General features: G+C 68.7%; 1 protein-coding gene across 1 annotated transcript in view; it reads right to left on the bottom strand.

Annotated features, from left to right (window-relative positions):
* The window catches only part of KIF1A (kinesin family member 1A), a gene marked incomplete at its 5' end in the record, with an annotated part of 42,802 nt that extends 30,639 nt beyond the window's left edge, over nucleotides 1-12,163 (bottom strand). Inside the window, 7 exons of the mRNA XM_066358180.1 lie at nucleotides 6,206-6,343; nucleotides 9,012-9,190; nucleotides 9,535-9,683; nucleotides 10,633-10,726; nucleotides 10,944-11,016; nucleotides 11,456-11,636; nucleotides 12,080-12,163. Of these exons, the coding sequence (XP_066214277.1) occupies nucleotides 6,206-6,343; nucleotides 9,012-9,190; nucleotides 9,535-9,683; nucleotides 10,633-10,726; nucleotides 10,944-11,016; nucleotides 11,456-11,636; nucleotides 12,080-12,163 (898 nt within the window). The remainder of the gene's footprint in view (nucleotides 1-6,205; nucleotides 6,344-9,011; nucleotides 9,191-9,534; nucleotides 9,684-10,632; nucleotides 10,727-10,943; nucleotides 11,017-11,455; nucleotides 11,637-12,079) is intronic.
* Between the last annotated feature and the right edge of the window lie 44 nt (nucleotides 12,164-12,207).

The raw sequence follows: 12,207 nt of genomic DNA, 5'->3' as shown, positions 1-12,207 counted from the left end.
AGCCAAGACAAGGTACGGGCCCCCTGCCCAGCGCCCAGGCAGGACCCGCTGAGCAGTCACGCCTTCCTCGCAGAATGCTCAGAGCCCTCCCTCGTCCCAGGTCGGCCAGAGGCCACGTCTCCCAGGGACTACTGCAGTCCCTGAGCTCGTCAACGTGCAAGTCACACGGGCAGCCGGGAGGACTCACAGGGCCCTGGAACACCTGTCCACAGGGGTGGGCAGGCTGACGGGGAGCGGACCCCCCCACACTGCTCAGGGGCACCCCCCTGGGAGCTACCAGGCACAGGAAGGGCCCGCCCACGCCAGCCCCTGGGGGACAGCCCCCCCACAGACACACACACTGCTGCAGGACCCTGCCTCCCGCCCTCCCCTCTCCTCCCCTCCTGCAGTCCGGGGGCAGCCCCAGTCCAGAGGTGCGAACACCAGTGGGCCTGTGGGGGTGGGGGACCCTGGAGGGGGCACAGAGGTGGGGTGAGGGAGGCAGGGGAAGGGGCCAGTCTGCTGGCCAGGTGGGTGCTGGCACCCAGGTCCACGGTGGAGGATCCAGGAGGGCAGAGTGGGGAGGAAGGGGTGTCGCACTTCACCCTCAGCAAGCACTCAGCTTGCTCCAAGGTCAGGCACCCCTTGAGCTGAGCCACTGGCCTCGCTCACACTGTGAGGTCCAGGACACCCCTCTCTGGACCCTGCTGTGACCGCAGCACAGAAAGGGCTGTGCCTGGTGGCCCCGACTCCGGGTCCCGGCCGCCCCTCTCAGGCAGGGCTCCCGTTCTTGACCCCCATGCCCTCGCCGGATGTCCCTCAGCAGGTCCAACACCTGAGCGCCGTCTGCTCTTATCCTGCAATCCCATCAGGTCTACCTCAGAAGTGTCTCTGAAGTCGTCCGGCGGGTCCATCACCCCCGGCCCCCCTCCTGCTCGCCCCCCTCCTCCGTGGCCCCCTCCTGCTCGCCCCCCTCCTCCGTGGCCCCCTCCTGCTCGCCCCCCTCCTCCGTGGCCCCCCTCCTCCGTGGCCCCCTCCTCCGTGGCCCCCCTCCTGCTCGCCCCCCTCCTCCGTGGCCCCCTCAGCACCTGCAGGGACTCGAGTGCAGGTCAGACCCCATCCTCGGCCGTGTGTGAGCTCCCGGCTTGACCCCAGCCCGGCTGCCCAGCCCCTCTCCACGCCCCCCCCCCTGGGCCCGCAGTCCAGCCCTGGCTCTGGTCACAGGGGAGACGCACATCGGGCACCTGGCCGGAAGGGGCTGAGGGGGCAGGCTGCTGGGGCCGCGGGTGGAAGCAGTGGTGCCCTTCCCTCCTGGGCGCCTGGCCAAGGGCCTTGGCTTGAAACTGGGGGTGGGCAGCGGGGCTGCCACAAAATGAGCAAAGCCGTGAGACCCGGAGGGGAAGTGGGGAGCCCGGGTGGAGGCCGTGGGGACAGGGGCAGAACCCACTCTGCCTCCTCGGCCGGGGCCCCTCCGTCGTTCCACCACACTGGAGAGAGCTGAGGGGACCAGGCGGGACAGCCCCACGCCGCAGGGTCCCCGAGTCAGAACCGAGCTCTCCAGCCCCGCCCACCCCACAGGGCAGGGCCCTCGGCAGAGAGGCCACAGGGGGCTCCCAGGGGCCCCGGACACCCTCGGAGGGGCCACCGCCTGTCAGCCCCATGGGCACACTCAGCAGGGCGCCCACAGGAGGGCTCTCACGGAGGGTAGGGGCGCCGTCCCTGTGGGCTAGGTCAGGGCACAAGGGCCCCTCATCAATGCAGCCTCCAGGAAAGTGGTTAAGGGCTGTCCAGGGCCCCCAGCCCACAGGGAGAGACGGGACCAGGGCCACCTCAGAGCCCCTGGCCGGCCCAGGGCGGGCTTCCTGTGGGCCTTCCTGCCCCCGGGGCTCAGACCGGAGCTCACCAGCGGCCAGCGCTGGGACACGCTGGGCAGCAGGGCACCCACACCTCCTGGGCGCTAAGGGGCCAAGTCCTCACATCTCAGCGTGGAGGCTGGGGCTGGCCTGTCCAGGGGGCACGGAGGCTGGGGCTGGCCTGACCAGGGGGCACGGAGGCTGGGGCTGGCCTGACCAGGGGGCACAGAGGCTGGGGCTGGCCTGACCCGGGGCACGGAGGCTGGGGCTGGGCTGGCCTGACCAGGGGGCACAGAGGCTGGGGCTGGCCTGACCAGGGGGCACGGAGGCTGGGGCTGGCCTGACCAGGGGGCACAGAGGCTGGGGCTGGCCTGACCAGGGGGCACGGAGGCTGGGGCTGGGCTGACCAGGGGGCACGGAGGCTGGGGCTGGGCTGACCAGGGGGCACGGAGGCTGGGGCTGGCCTGACCAGGGGGCACACCGCAGGTCAGCTGGCCGCCTCTTTCTTTCTCAGGGGTGCATAAAATACGGCTGGGACCCACGGACCCGGCTGCCGCTCCGGGGCCGGACTCAGAGAAGGCAAAGGAGCCTCCTTGGCTCTTCCTCCTCATCCCAGTCCACGTGGTCATGGTGACGGGCACATTCATCCAGAAGGGACCCGGGGGACCCGGGACCTACCGCACCGTCCTCGAGGGGCCGCACGCTAGGGCTGAAAGACCCCGCCCCCCGTACAGAGCCGCCGGGGCAGGAGGGCACGGGCCCGGGTGGAGCAACCAGCTGACGTTGGCAGTGCCCACCGTGGAGGTCAGCGCACCCCGTACAGAGCCGCCGGGGCAGGAGGGCACGGGCCCGGGTGGAGCAACCAGCTGACGTTGGCAGTGCCCACCGTGGAGGTCAGCGCCGCCCCAGCTCCGCCTCACAGGCGAGGGTCTGGGCGGAACAGCCCGGGACACAGTGCCCGCGGTGAGGGCGCAGCCCAGGTGCCAGCCCGGACATGGAGCAGGTCAGCCACAGTCCCACTCAGAGTCCTGGAGACTTCCCTTGAGCAGTCACCCCCTCTCCCTCACCCAGCCCCTCGTCTCTGAGACCCTGCACCCCAGGCCCTCGGCCCCCTGCCCTACTGTGTGCAGCTCCCCTGCCTCCCAACTCCGCCGAGCGGGGGTCCAGGAGAAGAGATTATGGGGGGGGGTAAGCACTTCTGCCTGCTCAGCACCCCACCCCCACTCGCCAGAGGGAGAGGCCCCCTCGGGGCGGACCCCTGGGCCGGGGTCAGGAGCCCTGGGTCAGCCCGTGGGAGGCCCAGGCTGGGGGCCTCGCCCACTCAGGTGAGCACACCTTGAAGCAGGCTGAAACCCACCCGGAGAGAGGAGGCGGCGGAGACGCAGGCCAGGGCCGCGTGGCAGGAGGGAGGAGGCAGCGCCGGCCACGAGACGGGTGAGGTACCAGGGTGCATGCTGGGCCAGGGCAGCTTTCCGAAAGGGGGCGCGAGAGTGGGCGCCCCAGCTCTGCTTAAGCTTCGGGGAGAGCCAGCAGCTACCGGAAGGGTGACAGACCACCCAGGCCGAGTCCTCACGAGGCCCGGCCTGCAGAGCGCGGGGCGGGAGAAGCCAGTTCTTGCCAAACAAAATGGTGGGGACGGGTCCACAGGAAGCGCTGGCCGCTGGCCCGCCGGGCGGGGTTGGCCCTCACGGGCGACTTTGCTCTGGTCGGGCTGTTCCCTGACACCTCACCTCCCCAGGGGCAAGTCGGAAGGACCCAGCTCTCTCCGGTGGAGCCTGCAGGGCCCACCCTGTTTCTCCCAGGGTCCTCGCTCCCCTGCACCCTGTCCCCTGAGGGACGCCCGGGCCCCGCAGACCAGAAGGCCTGGCCCTGGTGGCCGGGGCTTGCTGAGAGGCAACGGCTCCCTGTCATCTCAGAGGGAGAGAGCCACCCGTGTTGACCCAGCAGGTCACTGTGGGGCCCGACTGCAGCAGCCGGGACGAGTGCCCCTGGAGGCCTGCTTCCTCCCCGGAGGATTGGGAGGCTGCTTGCTTCCGGGCTGAACCCCACTACTCAGGGCCACCGCAGCCCACAGCTGTCAGTGCTGCTGCTCACGGTCAAGGCTTCGAGAAACTTCCACTGGCCCGGCCCAGCCCAAGGAAGCAATCTCAAACTCAAAAATCGGTGGCTATTAAAACTATCTCAGGCCCTAGCCGGTTGGCTCAGTGGTAGAGCATCAGCCCGGCGTGTGGAAGTCCCAGGTTCGATTCCTGGTCGGGACACACAAGAAAAGCAACCATCTGCTCCTCCACCCCTCCCTCTTCTCTCTCTCTCTCTCTCTCTCTTTCTCCTGCAGCCATGGCTCAATGGTCCAAGTAAGTTGGCCCCGGGCTAAGAATGGCTCCATGGCCTCACCTCAGGCACTGAAATAGCTCAGTTGCCTAGTAACGCCCCAGATAGGCAGAGCACCGCCCTGTGGGGGACCTGCCAGGTGGATCCCGCTCGGGGCACACGTGAAAGTCTGTCTCTGCCTCCCTGCCTCTCACTTAATAAAGAAAACTACCTTACACCTTCTTACATCCTCAACTCCGTGAATACCCTTGTCTCATGAGCGGCACTTCCTTCTACCACAGTGGATTTCTAGAACTTTCCTTCCTCCGTCAGAATTCCCTTCCACGACGATAACAAACGTGACTGGCCGCCGTGTGGGCCCCGTCCCCCTGCAGGGCCTCGCTCCACATCCTGACCCTGGTCTCTTTCTAAGCAGCCATTGGCTCCTCTCTGCAGAGGCTGCGTCCTGGGAGAGCGCAGGGGCCACATGTGTGCCTCAAGCTACGATGGCCTGGGAGGTGAGAGGGACAAGCAGTCCTCACCTTTAGACAGAGACCAGCTCGAGGAGAGAGGGTCTGCAGGGTCCACGCTCCAGAGGGAGGCGGGCCCTTTCACTGCCCGAGCGCCAGCCCCTCCTGCCCTGCCCTGCCCTGTGGGTCCTCCTCCTCCTCCAGGAAGGCCTCCCCAGAGGTCCCCATCTCTTCAGGGAAACAGTGGAGGGTGGGGAAGCTGCCCGACCTGGTGGTGGGTCTGATCCCCACGTCCCCAGAACCTCGGGGTGGCCTGCCCGCTGGCTTTCCAGACGTCCCCTGCAGGGGGCCCCGCATAAGGACTACCGTCCGGGTTCCAGGGGCCACCTCCCGGGTTCTGAGGACTCGCTGCATCACCGTCCCACCTGCACGGAGCCGGCGGCCACGCGCCAGGATGGCCAGCAGCCCTGCGACCCCTCCGGACCCCTCCATGGAGGCCAGCCCCTCAGCTTGCCTCTGCCTCTGCCCCCGCCCGGGCGGGGCAGGGCGGGGGTCACGCCCTGATGGCGGTCAGACTGTGCCCACAGCAGTGCCCCTGCGCAACAGCTGGCTCCTTCCCAGCATGCTGTCCTCAACCTCACCAACCTTCCTACTAAACTGAACAGGGGGGGGCCGGTCGTAAAACGGGTCCAGGCCGTCGCACAGCGCGTGCTCCGCAAAGACGTCGTCCTCCAGGTCCTCCTCCTCCTCCTCCTCCTCCTCCTCCTCCTCCTCCTCCCCCAGGCTCTGCTCCTCGGCAGGCTCTGCGGCTTCGGAGCTGGGGCTCGAGGAGGTGGGGGAGGGGGTCGGAGCAGCCATGCGCGCGCTCATGCACGTGTTGAGAGGGGAGCTGCTGCAGCCAGAGACGACCGAACTGGGGTTCGGAGGACAAGACAGAGAGAGGTTAAGACGCAGGCCGGGCGCCCAGGGCCGGGGGGGGGGGCTCCCAGCGAAACCCAGACCAGACGCACGGACCGCCCAGGGCCCCGCGCCCTAGAGGGCCGGAACCAAGAGAGCGCGCGCGCGCGCGGCCCACCCCGGGCTCGAGGGAAACCCCGCGTGGTGTCGGTGGGAGGTTCCGGAAGGTGTGGAGGCGCTGGTGGCGTGATCCCGGCCTGCCCTGGCCGAGGTCCCGGGAGGGCCTCGTGCGCTTGACCACGTCAAGGCCTCTGAACGCCAGGTCCCGTCCCATGAGCCCCGGGGGCCAGAGAAAGGAGGCTCTGGGGTGACCTGGCCCCCAGGTCCTCACTCACACCCGGCAGCCACCAGGTGACCCAGAAAGTCGGGCTAAGCTTCCCACATTCGCACATGGGGCCCTGTGTGACCTGGCGGCCACACCCCATAGGGGGTGTGATGGAAATGGTGAGACCCCCCTCTGTGGTCCCTTAAATAACGGGGCTCGCTGGCCAGACCAGGGGAGGACGAGAGCTGAGGAGCAGGCACCTCACTGGGTCCTCCTTTTGTGGGGCCAGGGCCCAGTCAGGGGGCCCCGCCTTGGGAGGGGGTCTGCTCTCTCTCTCTCTCAGCCCCGGGGGCGGGGGGGGAGGTGCCCACCTGCCCACCAGCCGGAACCAGGGGAACCGGTCGTAGAAGGGGTCTCCGCCGGTCACCACGTTGTCACAGTCCTCGAGGACGCTGGAGGGCACCTCGGCCGCCCGGTCGTACATCTCCCGCATCAGCTCCAGACGCTGCCTGCGGGGCACGGAGGTCAGCGCCCCGAGCGGCCAGCTGCCCTACAGAGGTCAGCGCGGGGCCCCCCTACCCCGCCCCGAGTGGCCAGCCGCCCTACAGAGGTCAGAGCGGGGCCCCCCTACCCCCGCCCCGAGCAGCCGGCCGCCCTACAGAGGTCAGCACGGGGTCCCCCTACCCCCGCCCCGAGCAGCCGGCCGCCCTACAGAGGTCAGCGCGGGGCCCCCCTATCCCCGCCCCGAGTGGCCAGCCGCCCTACAGAGGTCAGCGCGGGGCCCCCCTACCCCCGCCCCGAGTGGCCAGCCGCCCTACAGAGGTCAGCGCGGGGCCCCCCTATCCCCGCCCCGAGTGGCCAGCCGCCCTACAGAGGTCAGCACGGGGTCCCCCTACCCCCGCCCCGAGCAGCCGGCCGCCCTGCGCCCCTCCTCCGGGACACCATCCTGCTCAAGGTCCTTGGAGGCTCAGGCTGGCGTCCTCACAGAGCCTGCACGGTCCTCAAAATCGGTCAGCCGCAAGCAGAGGACCTGCAGTGACGCACACACGGCCAGCACTGCTGGGTCCCCCCCCCACTTCATCCAGCGACAGGAAGGTGGTGCTGGGGACCAGCCGTAAGGCGGGACCCAGAGCGGGAGGCCGAATGAGGGGGCAGGGAGCCCCGAGTGGCTCCGGCACAGGGAGCTCAGGACGATCCAGGAATGACGGGCCAATCGGTAACAGGACACAGAATAAGATACTTTTAGAAATGATTGCCCCAGGAAGACAGGAAAGGCAGTCACGTCCCCCAGAGCTCAGGTGGAACGAACCAGGGCTGAAGGAGGGACATTCATCCAAAGTCAGAGACGGCAGCCTCCCCCGGGAGGGTGGGGAGTGTGAGCTCGCATGAACGTGTGTGCAAATGCTCCCGACATCTGTGAGCGTGAGTGTGACCAGGGGGATAGTGTGTGTGTGTGTGTGTGTGTGTGTGAGTGAGTGTACAGAATGTACTGTATTAATTACACTTCTCATTCTCTGTATCTTAGGATGTTTTGACATCTTTGGGGCCTGGCTGGCTGGGAGCATGCCCCTCCCCTCCGTCACCCCAGAGCCGGGTGTCAGGCCTGTGCCCCAAAGCCCACCCTGCCCCCCACCCTGCCTCGCCTGTGATAACCTCAGCAGAGGCCGGGGCTGGGGCCCCTCCCTCGCTCCCATCTCCGCCTGTCCCCTGTGCCCCTCTGGGCCTCCCTCTCGTTTCGGGGGGGGGGGGACTGTGAACATTAAGCTTTTCCTCAGTGGCACCGCCCTGTCGTGTCTCGCTCAGTCACCTTTATACATGAAGGGCTGGGCACATGTCACGGTGCGTGTGTGGGGGACCGAGGAGGTGGACCTCTGGCAGTCGCACAGGGGACCCAAGGCCCCCTCCCTCCCTTCCGGGACCACGGAGGCGCCAGCCACTCCGGCCCTGCGTGCCAGCCTGTCCCCTGTGTGCCAGCCTGTCCCCCGTGTGCCCGTCCTGTCCCCTGTGTGCCAGCCTGTCCCCCGTGTGCCCGTCCTGTCCCCCGTGTGCCAGCCTGTCCCCTGTGTGCCCGTCCTGTCCCCTGCGTGCCAGCCTGTCCCCCGTGTGCCAGCCTGTCCCCCGTGTGCCCATCCTGTCCCCCGTGTGCCAGCCTGTCCCCCGTGTGCCAGCCTGTCCCCCGTGTGCCCGCCTGTCCCCCGTGTGCCCGTCCTGTCCTGTGTGCCCGTCCTGTCCCCCGTGTGCCCGTCCTGTCCCCCGTGTGCCCGCCTGTCCCCCGTGTGCCCGCCTGTCCCCCGTGTGCCCATCCTGTCCCCCGTGTGCCAGCCTGTCCCCCGTGTGCCCGCCTGTCCCCCGTGTGCCCGTCCTGTCCCGTGTGCCCGCCTGTCCCCCGTGTGCCAGCCTGTCCCCCGTGTGCCCGCCTGTCCCCCGTGTGCCCGTCCTGTCCCGTGTGCCCGCCTGTCCCCCGTGTGCCCGTCCTGTCCCCCGTGTGCCCGCCTGTCCCCCGTGTGCCCGCCTGTCCCCCGTGTGCCCGTCCTGTCCCCCGTGTGCCCGCCTGTCCCCCGTGTGCCCGTCCTGTCCCCCGTGTGCCAGCCTGTCCCCCGTGTGCCCGCCTGTCCCGTGTGCCCGCCTGTCCCGTGTGCCCATCCTGTCCCCCGTGTGCCCGCCTGTCCCCCGTGTGCCCGCCTGTCCGTGTGCCCGCCTGTCCCCCGTGTGCCCGTCCTGTCCCCCGTGTGCCCGTCCTGTCCCCGTGTGCCCGTCCTGTCCCCCGTGTGCCCGCCTGTCCCGTGTGCCCGTCCTGTCCCCTGTGTGCCCGCCTGTCCCGTGTGCCAGCCTGTCCCGTGTGCCCGTCCTGTCCTGTGTGCCCGTCCTGTCCCCTGCGTGCCAGCCTGTCCCGTGTGCCTGTCCTGTCCCCTGTGTGCCCGTCCTGTCCCGTGTGCTCGCCTGTCCCCACTCCCCGCTGCGCCCGTCAGCCCCCTCCATGAAGACACACTAAGCACTCCCACCGCGTCGGTGGAGGGAGGACATGGGCTCTGTGTGAAGCTGAGTCCTACGCATTTTTTGCTTCTGATTTTAAAAGAGATTCAGACGGGAGAACAAGCTCACAGACACGCCTGCCCTGTGCCCCCTCCCTCCCGTGGTCCCCGCCTGAGCGCCCACCTCGGCCGCCACCCAGCGCACCTGAGCTTCTCCAGCGTCCAGTAGTGGGTGGCCCCGTTCTTCTGGTCCTGGACCTCCACGGCCACGATGGTGCGGGGGAAGGGGCGCGTCTCGCGGTCTTTGGCAGCCTCTGGGGGCAGCAGGTCCGGCGGCAGGGGCGAGTAGAGCGTGTCCGTGAGGAGGACAAACTGGAACTGGACCTGTGACAGGTACAGGATGACCGCCGGTCAGCCCCCTGGGTGCTGGGAGCCAGGGCCCCACCAGGGCTTCCTCCCCACCTCTCGAGATCACGGCTGCACACGGAAACCTCCCGACCCACCGCCGGACAGCAGCGACACCGCTCACCTGCCTGCCCGAGCAGCGAGGGCAGGTGTCACCACGGTCAGTTCCCGGCTTCCCTCCTTCCGCCCACCCTGCCAGGGGCCCAGCTCAGGCAGCACCCCTTCCCCCACCCCCCACCCCAGGAGCAGAGGAGCCCAGCGTCCAGCCCGGCCATAAGCAGAACGGGTGACACCCTCCCTCCCGAGCGGCCGCTGGGGCCCACCTTCTTCTTGAGCTCGACGCTGATGGCGTTGGCCTCCTTGAGGAAGATGGCGTTGCCCCAGAGCAGGTCACGCAACGACGTGAACTGGTACCACTTCCACTTCCGGAAGGCCCACAGCGCCAGCTCACACTCCCTCTCCGTCCACGGGACTGTGGGGAGAGGCCACACGGTCACCGCGGCCACGTCACGACGTCCCACTCCGGGCCTGGGTCGGGGGGCCCTGTGTCTGGGTCCCCCAGTTTCAGACTAACTGTTCTGGGCGCTTGGAAAGACAGCAACCGGCAGAAAGATCGGACATGGAGCCGGGGGACCAGACAGGCCCCAGAGGCCAGTGCGTGAGCGGCTGAGAGTTGGGTTGAAGCTCGGTGAGGACAGAGGGGGACAGCAGTGAAATGGCCGGCACGCTGCCCTGTGGGGGCAGGGGTCACGCCTCTCCCCGCTCACACATCCTCTGTCCAGCAGGAAGGCTCCGTCCCTGCTCCGGGCTCAACCCCCCTTCCAGCGACACCTCCACCCTTTGGAACCTGAAGGGTCCTCACGGGTAAGTGCGTCCCACAAGCGGAGACCAAGGTCCCATCGGCACACAGGTGCTGACTTGCAGAGCAGAGGACAAGCGGGACGTGAACCCCACGGTCACCCTTGGGCCCCACAGCAGCATGAGGTCAGTCACAGGCCACCCAAGCAAATGACCAGAAAGAGAGTCCCAAGGTGAGGAGCAGAGTGACTCGTCCTGGGAGAGCACCAGCCACCAGCTGACAGGACAGGGGTGAGTGGACACAGGACGCCCACGCCGTCCGCCCCGGGTCCAGGCTGCTGCCTCCAGAACGGCGTGTGTGTGCACACGCGTGTGCGTGCATGTGAGCGTGCTTTCTGCTGCAGCACGGTCTTCCTGAATCCTGCTTCCCTGGGGACGGTCTCCCTGAATCCTGCTTCCCTGGGGACGAGGCCTCTCCCGGAGGGACAGGCAGGACCGCAGGACAAGGACACAAGGACGTCAACCAGCTGAGCCCAGGGATCGGCCTGGGGCTGCACCTTCTTGGAGATGCCGCCCTGGCCTGAGGCCCAGGCCCCACCCACCGCCAGGCTGGGAGCCCTCACCTTCGTCCTCCGGCTCCTCCTCCTCCTCGTTCACCTCTGGGAAGTACCTGGAGTCCATCTGCTTCTGCAGGGCCTCCAGCTTGCTCTCGTAGTCCTGCAGACAAGAGGCGGGGGCCGTGGCTCCATCTGGGCCCCCCGAGTTGTGGGCCCTTTGAACTGTGGACCCCAAGGCCTGCCCAGTGCGTCTGGACACAGAACCCCCACAGTGATGGCTCGGGGCCGCTGAGAGTAGGACCGTCTGCAAAGCGGGGCATGGGGGGGCCTGACAGGCGGGGGGCCTAAGGTTGTGGGGGCCGGGGGGCCGCCCTCACCAGCCTTTGCTGCTCCAGCAGGTAGGTGGCCTCCTCCCGCTCCCGGCGGTACTGGTCCTCCAGCTCCTGGAGCCTGCAAGGGCGGCGGGGTGACCAGGCACAAGGGGTGACCAGGCAGAGGAGTGGAGGGGTGTGGGGGAGGGGTGTGGGGGAGGGGCAGAGTGGAGGGGTGCGGGGGAGGGGCAGAGGGGGAGGGGTGCAGGGGAGGGGAGGAGCAGAGGGGTAGGGGTGCGGGGGGAGGGGCAGAGGGGGAGGGGAGGGGCAGAGGGGGAGGGGTGCTGGGGGAGGGGCCGGGGGGAGGGGCAGAGGGGGAGAAGTGGGGGGGAGGGGCAGAGGGGGAGGGGGAGGGGCAGAGTGGAGGGGTGCAGGGGAGGGGAGGAGCAGAGGGGTAGGGGTGCGGGGGGAGGGGCAGAGTGGAGGGGTGCGGGGGAGGGGCAGAGGGGGAGGGGTGCGGGGGAGGGGCAGAGTGGAGGGGGGCGGGGGGCGGGGGCACCAGGGCCGGCCAGCCTCACCTCTGCTCCATCTCCTGCTTCATGTCGATGCCCTGCTTCTCCAGCAGCTCACGTTGGGCGAAGGCCCAGTCCACGGGCTCCGAGGGCGTCTCAGCGCAGGGCGTGCGCTCCCGCTCCTGCCGCGCCTGCTCGGGGTGGTTGAACCGGAACACGTGGCTCTTGCCCATGATGATGCGGTTTCCTGGAGGACATGGGCCAGGCTGGACTTGGGGGACCTGCCGCCTCAGGGGGCCACAGGGGTGACGGGGGGGGGGAGGAGGAGAAGCCAAGTAGGGAGCAGGCACTTCCTCGACCTGGGCTCCCGGCTCGGCCGCCCTGGGAACCCCGCCCCGGGGTCCTCAGCTCTATGAACTCCCGCCCTCGCCCCAGACCCACCTCCCGGCCCCTCCCCTCGGCAGCCAGATGTTTGCAAAGTGCGGTCCTGGGCTTCTCCCACAGCCCCACCCTTTCCACAGCCCCACTGGGGCCACCCCCATGACAGCCTCTCCCCACAACCGGGCGCCCCAGGCCGGTCCCAAAACAACAAGGCAGAAGGAGCCGGAAGAGTGACCCATGCCCCCCACAGCCCTGGCGGCAGGCTGGCCCCATGCATAGAGGGTGGGACAGGGCCTTCCCCGGCTGTACCTGACCGGAGGATGCTGGGTTCTGTGACTTTCTTGCCATTGACATAGGTGTCTGCCCCCTCACAGGGTTCCAGGGTCACCACGGCTGCCGGACAGATGGGGGACAGGGAGAAGGGCCGTCACCGTGGG

This window comes from Saccopteryx leptura, unplaced genomic scaffold, assembly GCF_036850995.1.
Source record: "Saccopteryx leptura isolate mSacLep1 unplaced genomic scaffold, mSacLep1_pri_phased_curated manual_scaffold_84, whole genome shotgun sequence".
In the NCBI taxonomy this organism is placed as follows: domain Eukaryota; kingdom Metazoa; phylum Chordata; class Mammalia; order Chiroptera; family Emballonuridae; genus Saccopteryx; species Saccopteryx leptura.
The sequence above is the reverse complement of the archived record's forward strand: the minus strand, read 5'-3'. Positions and strand labels throughout refer to the sequence as shown.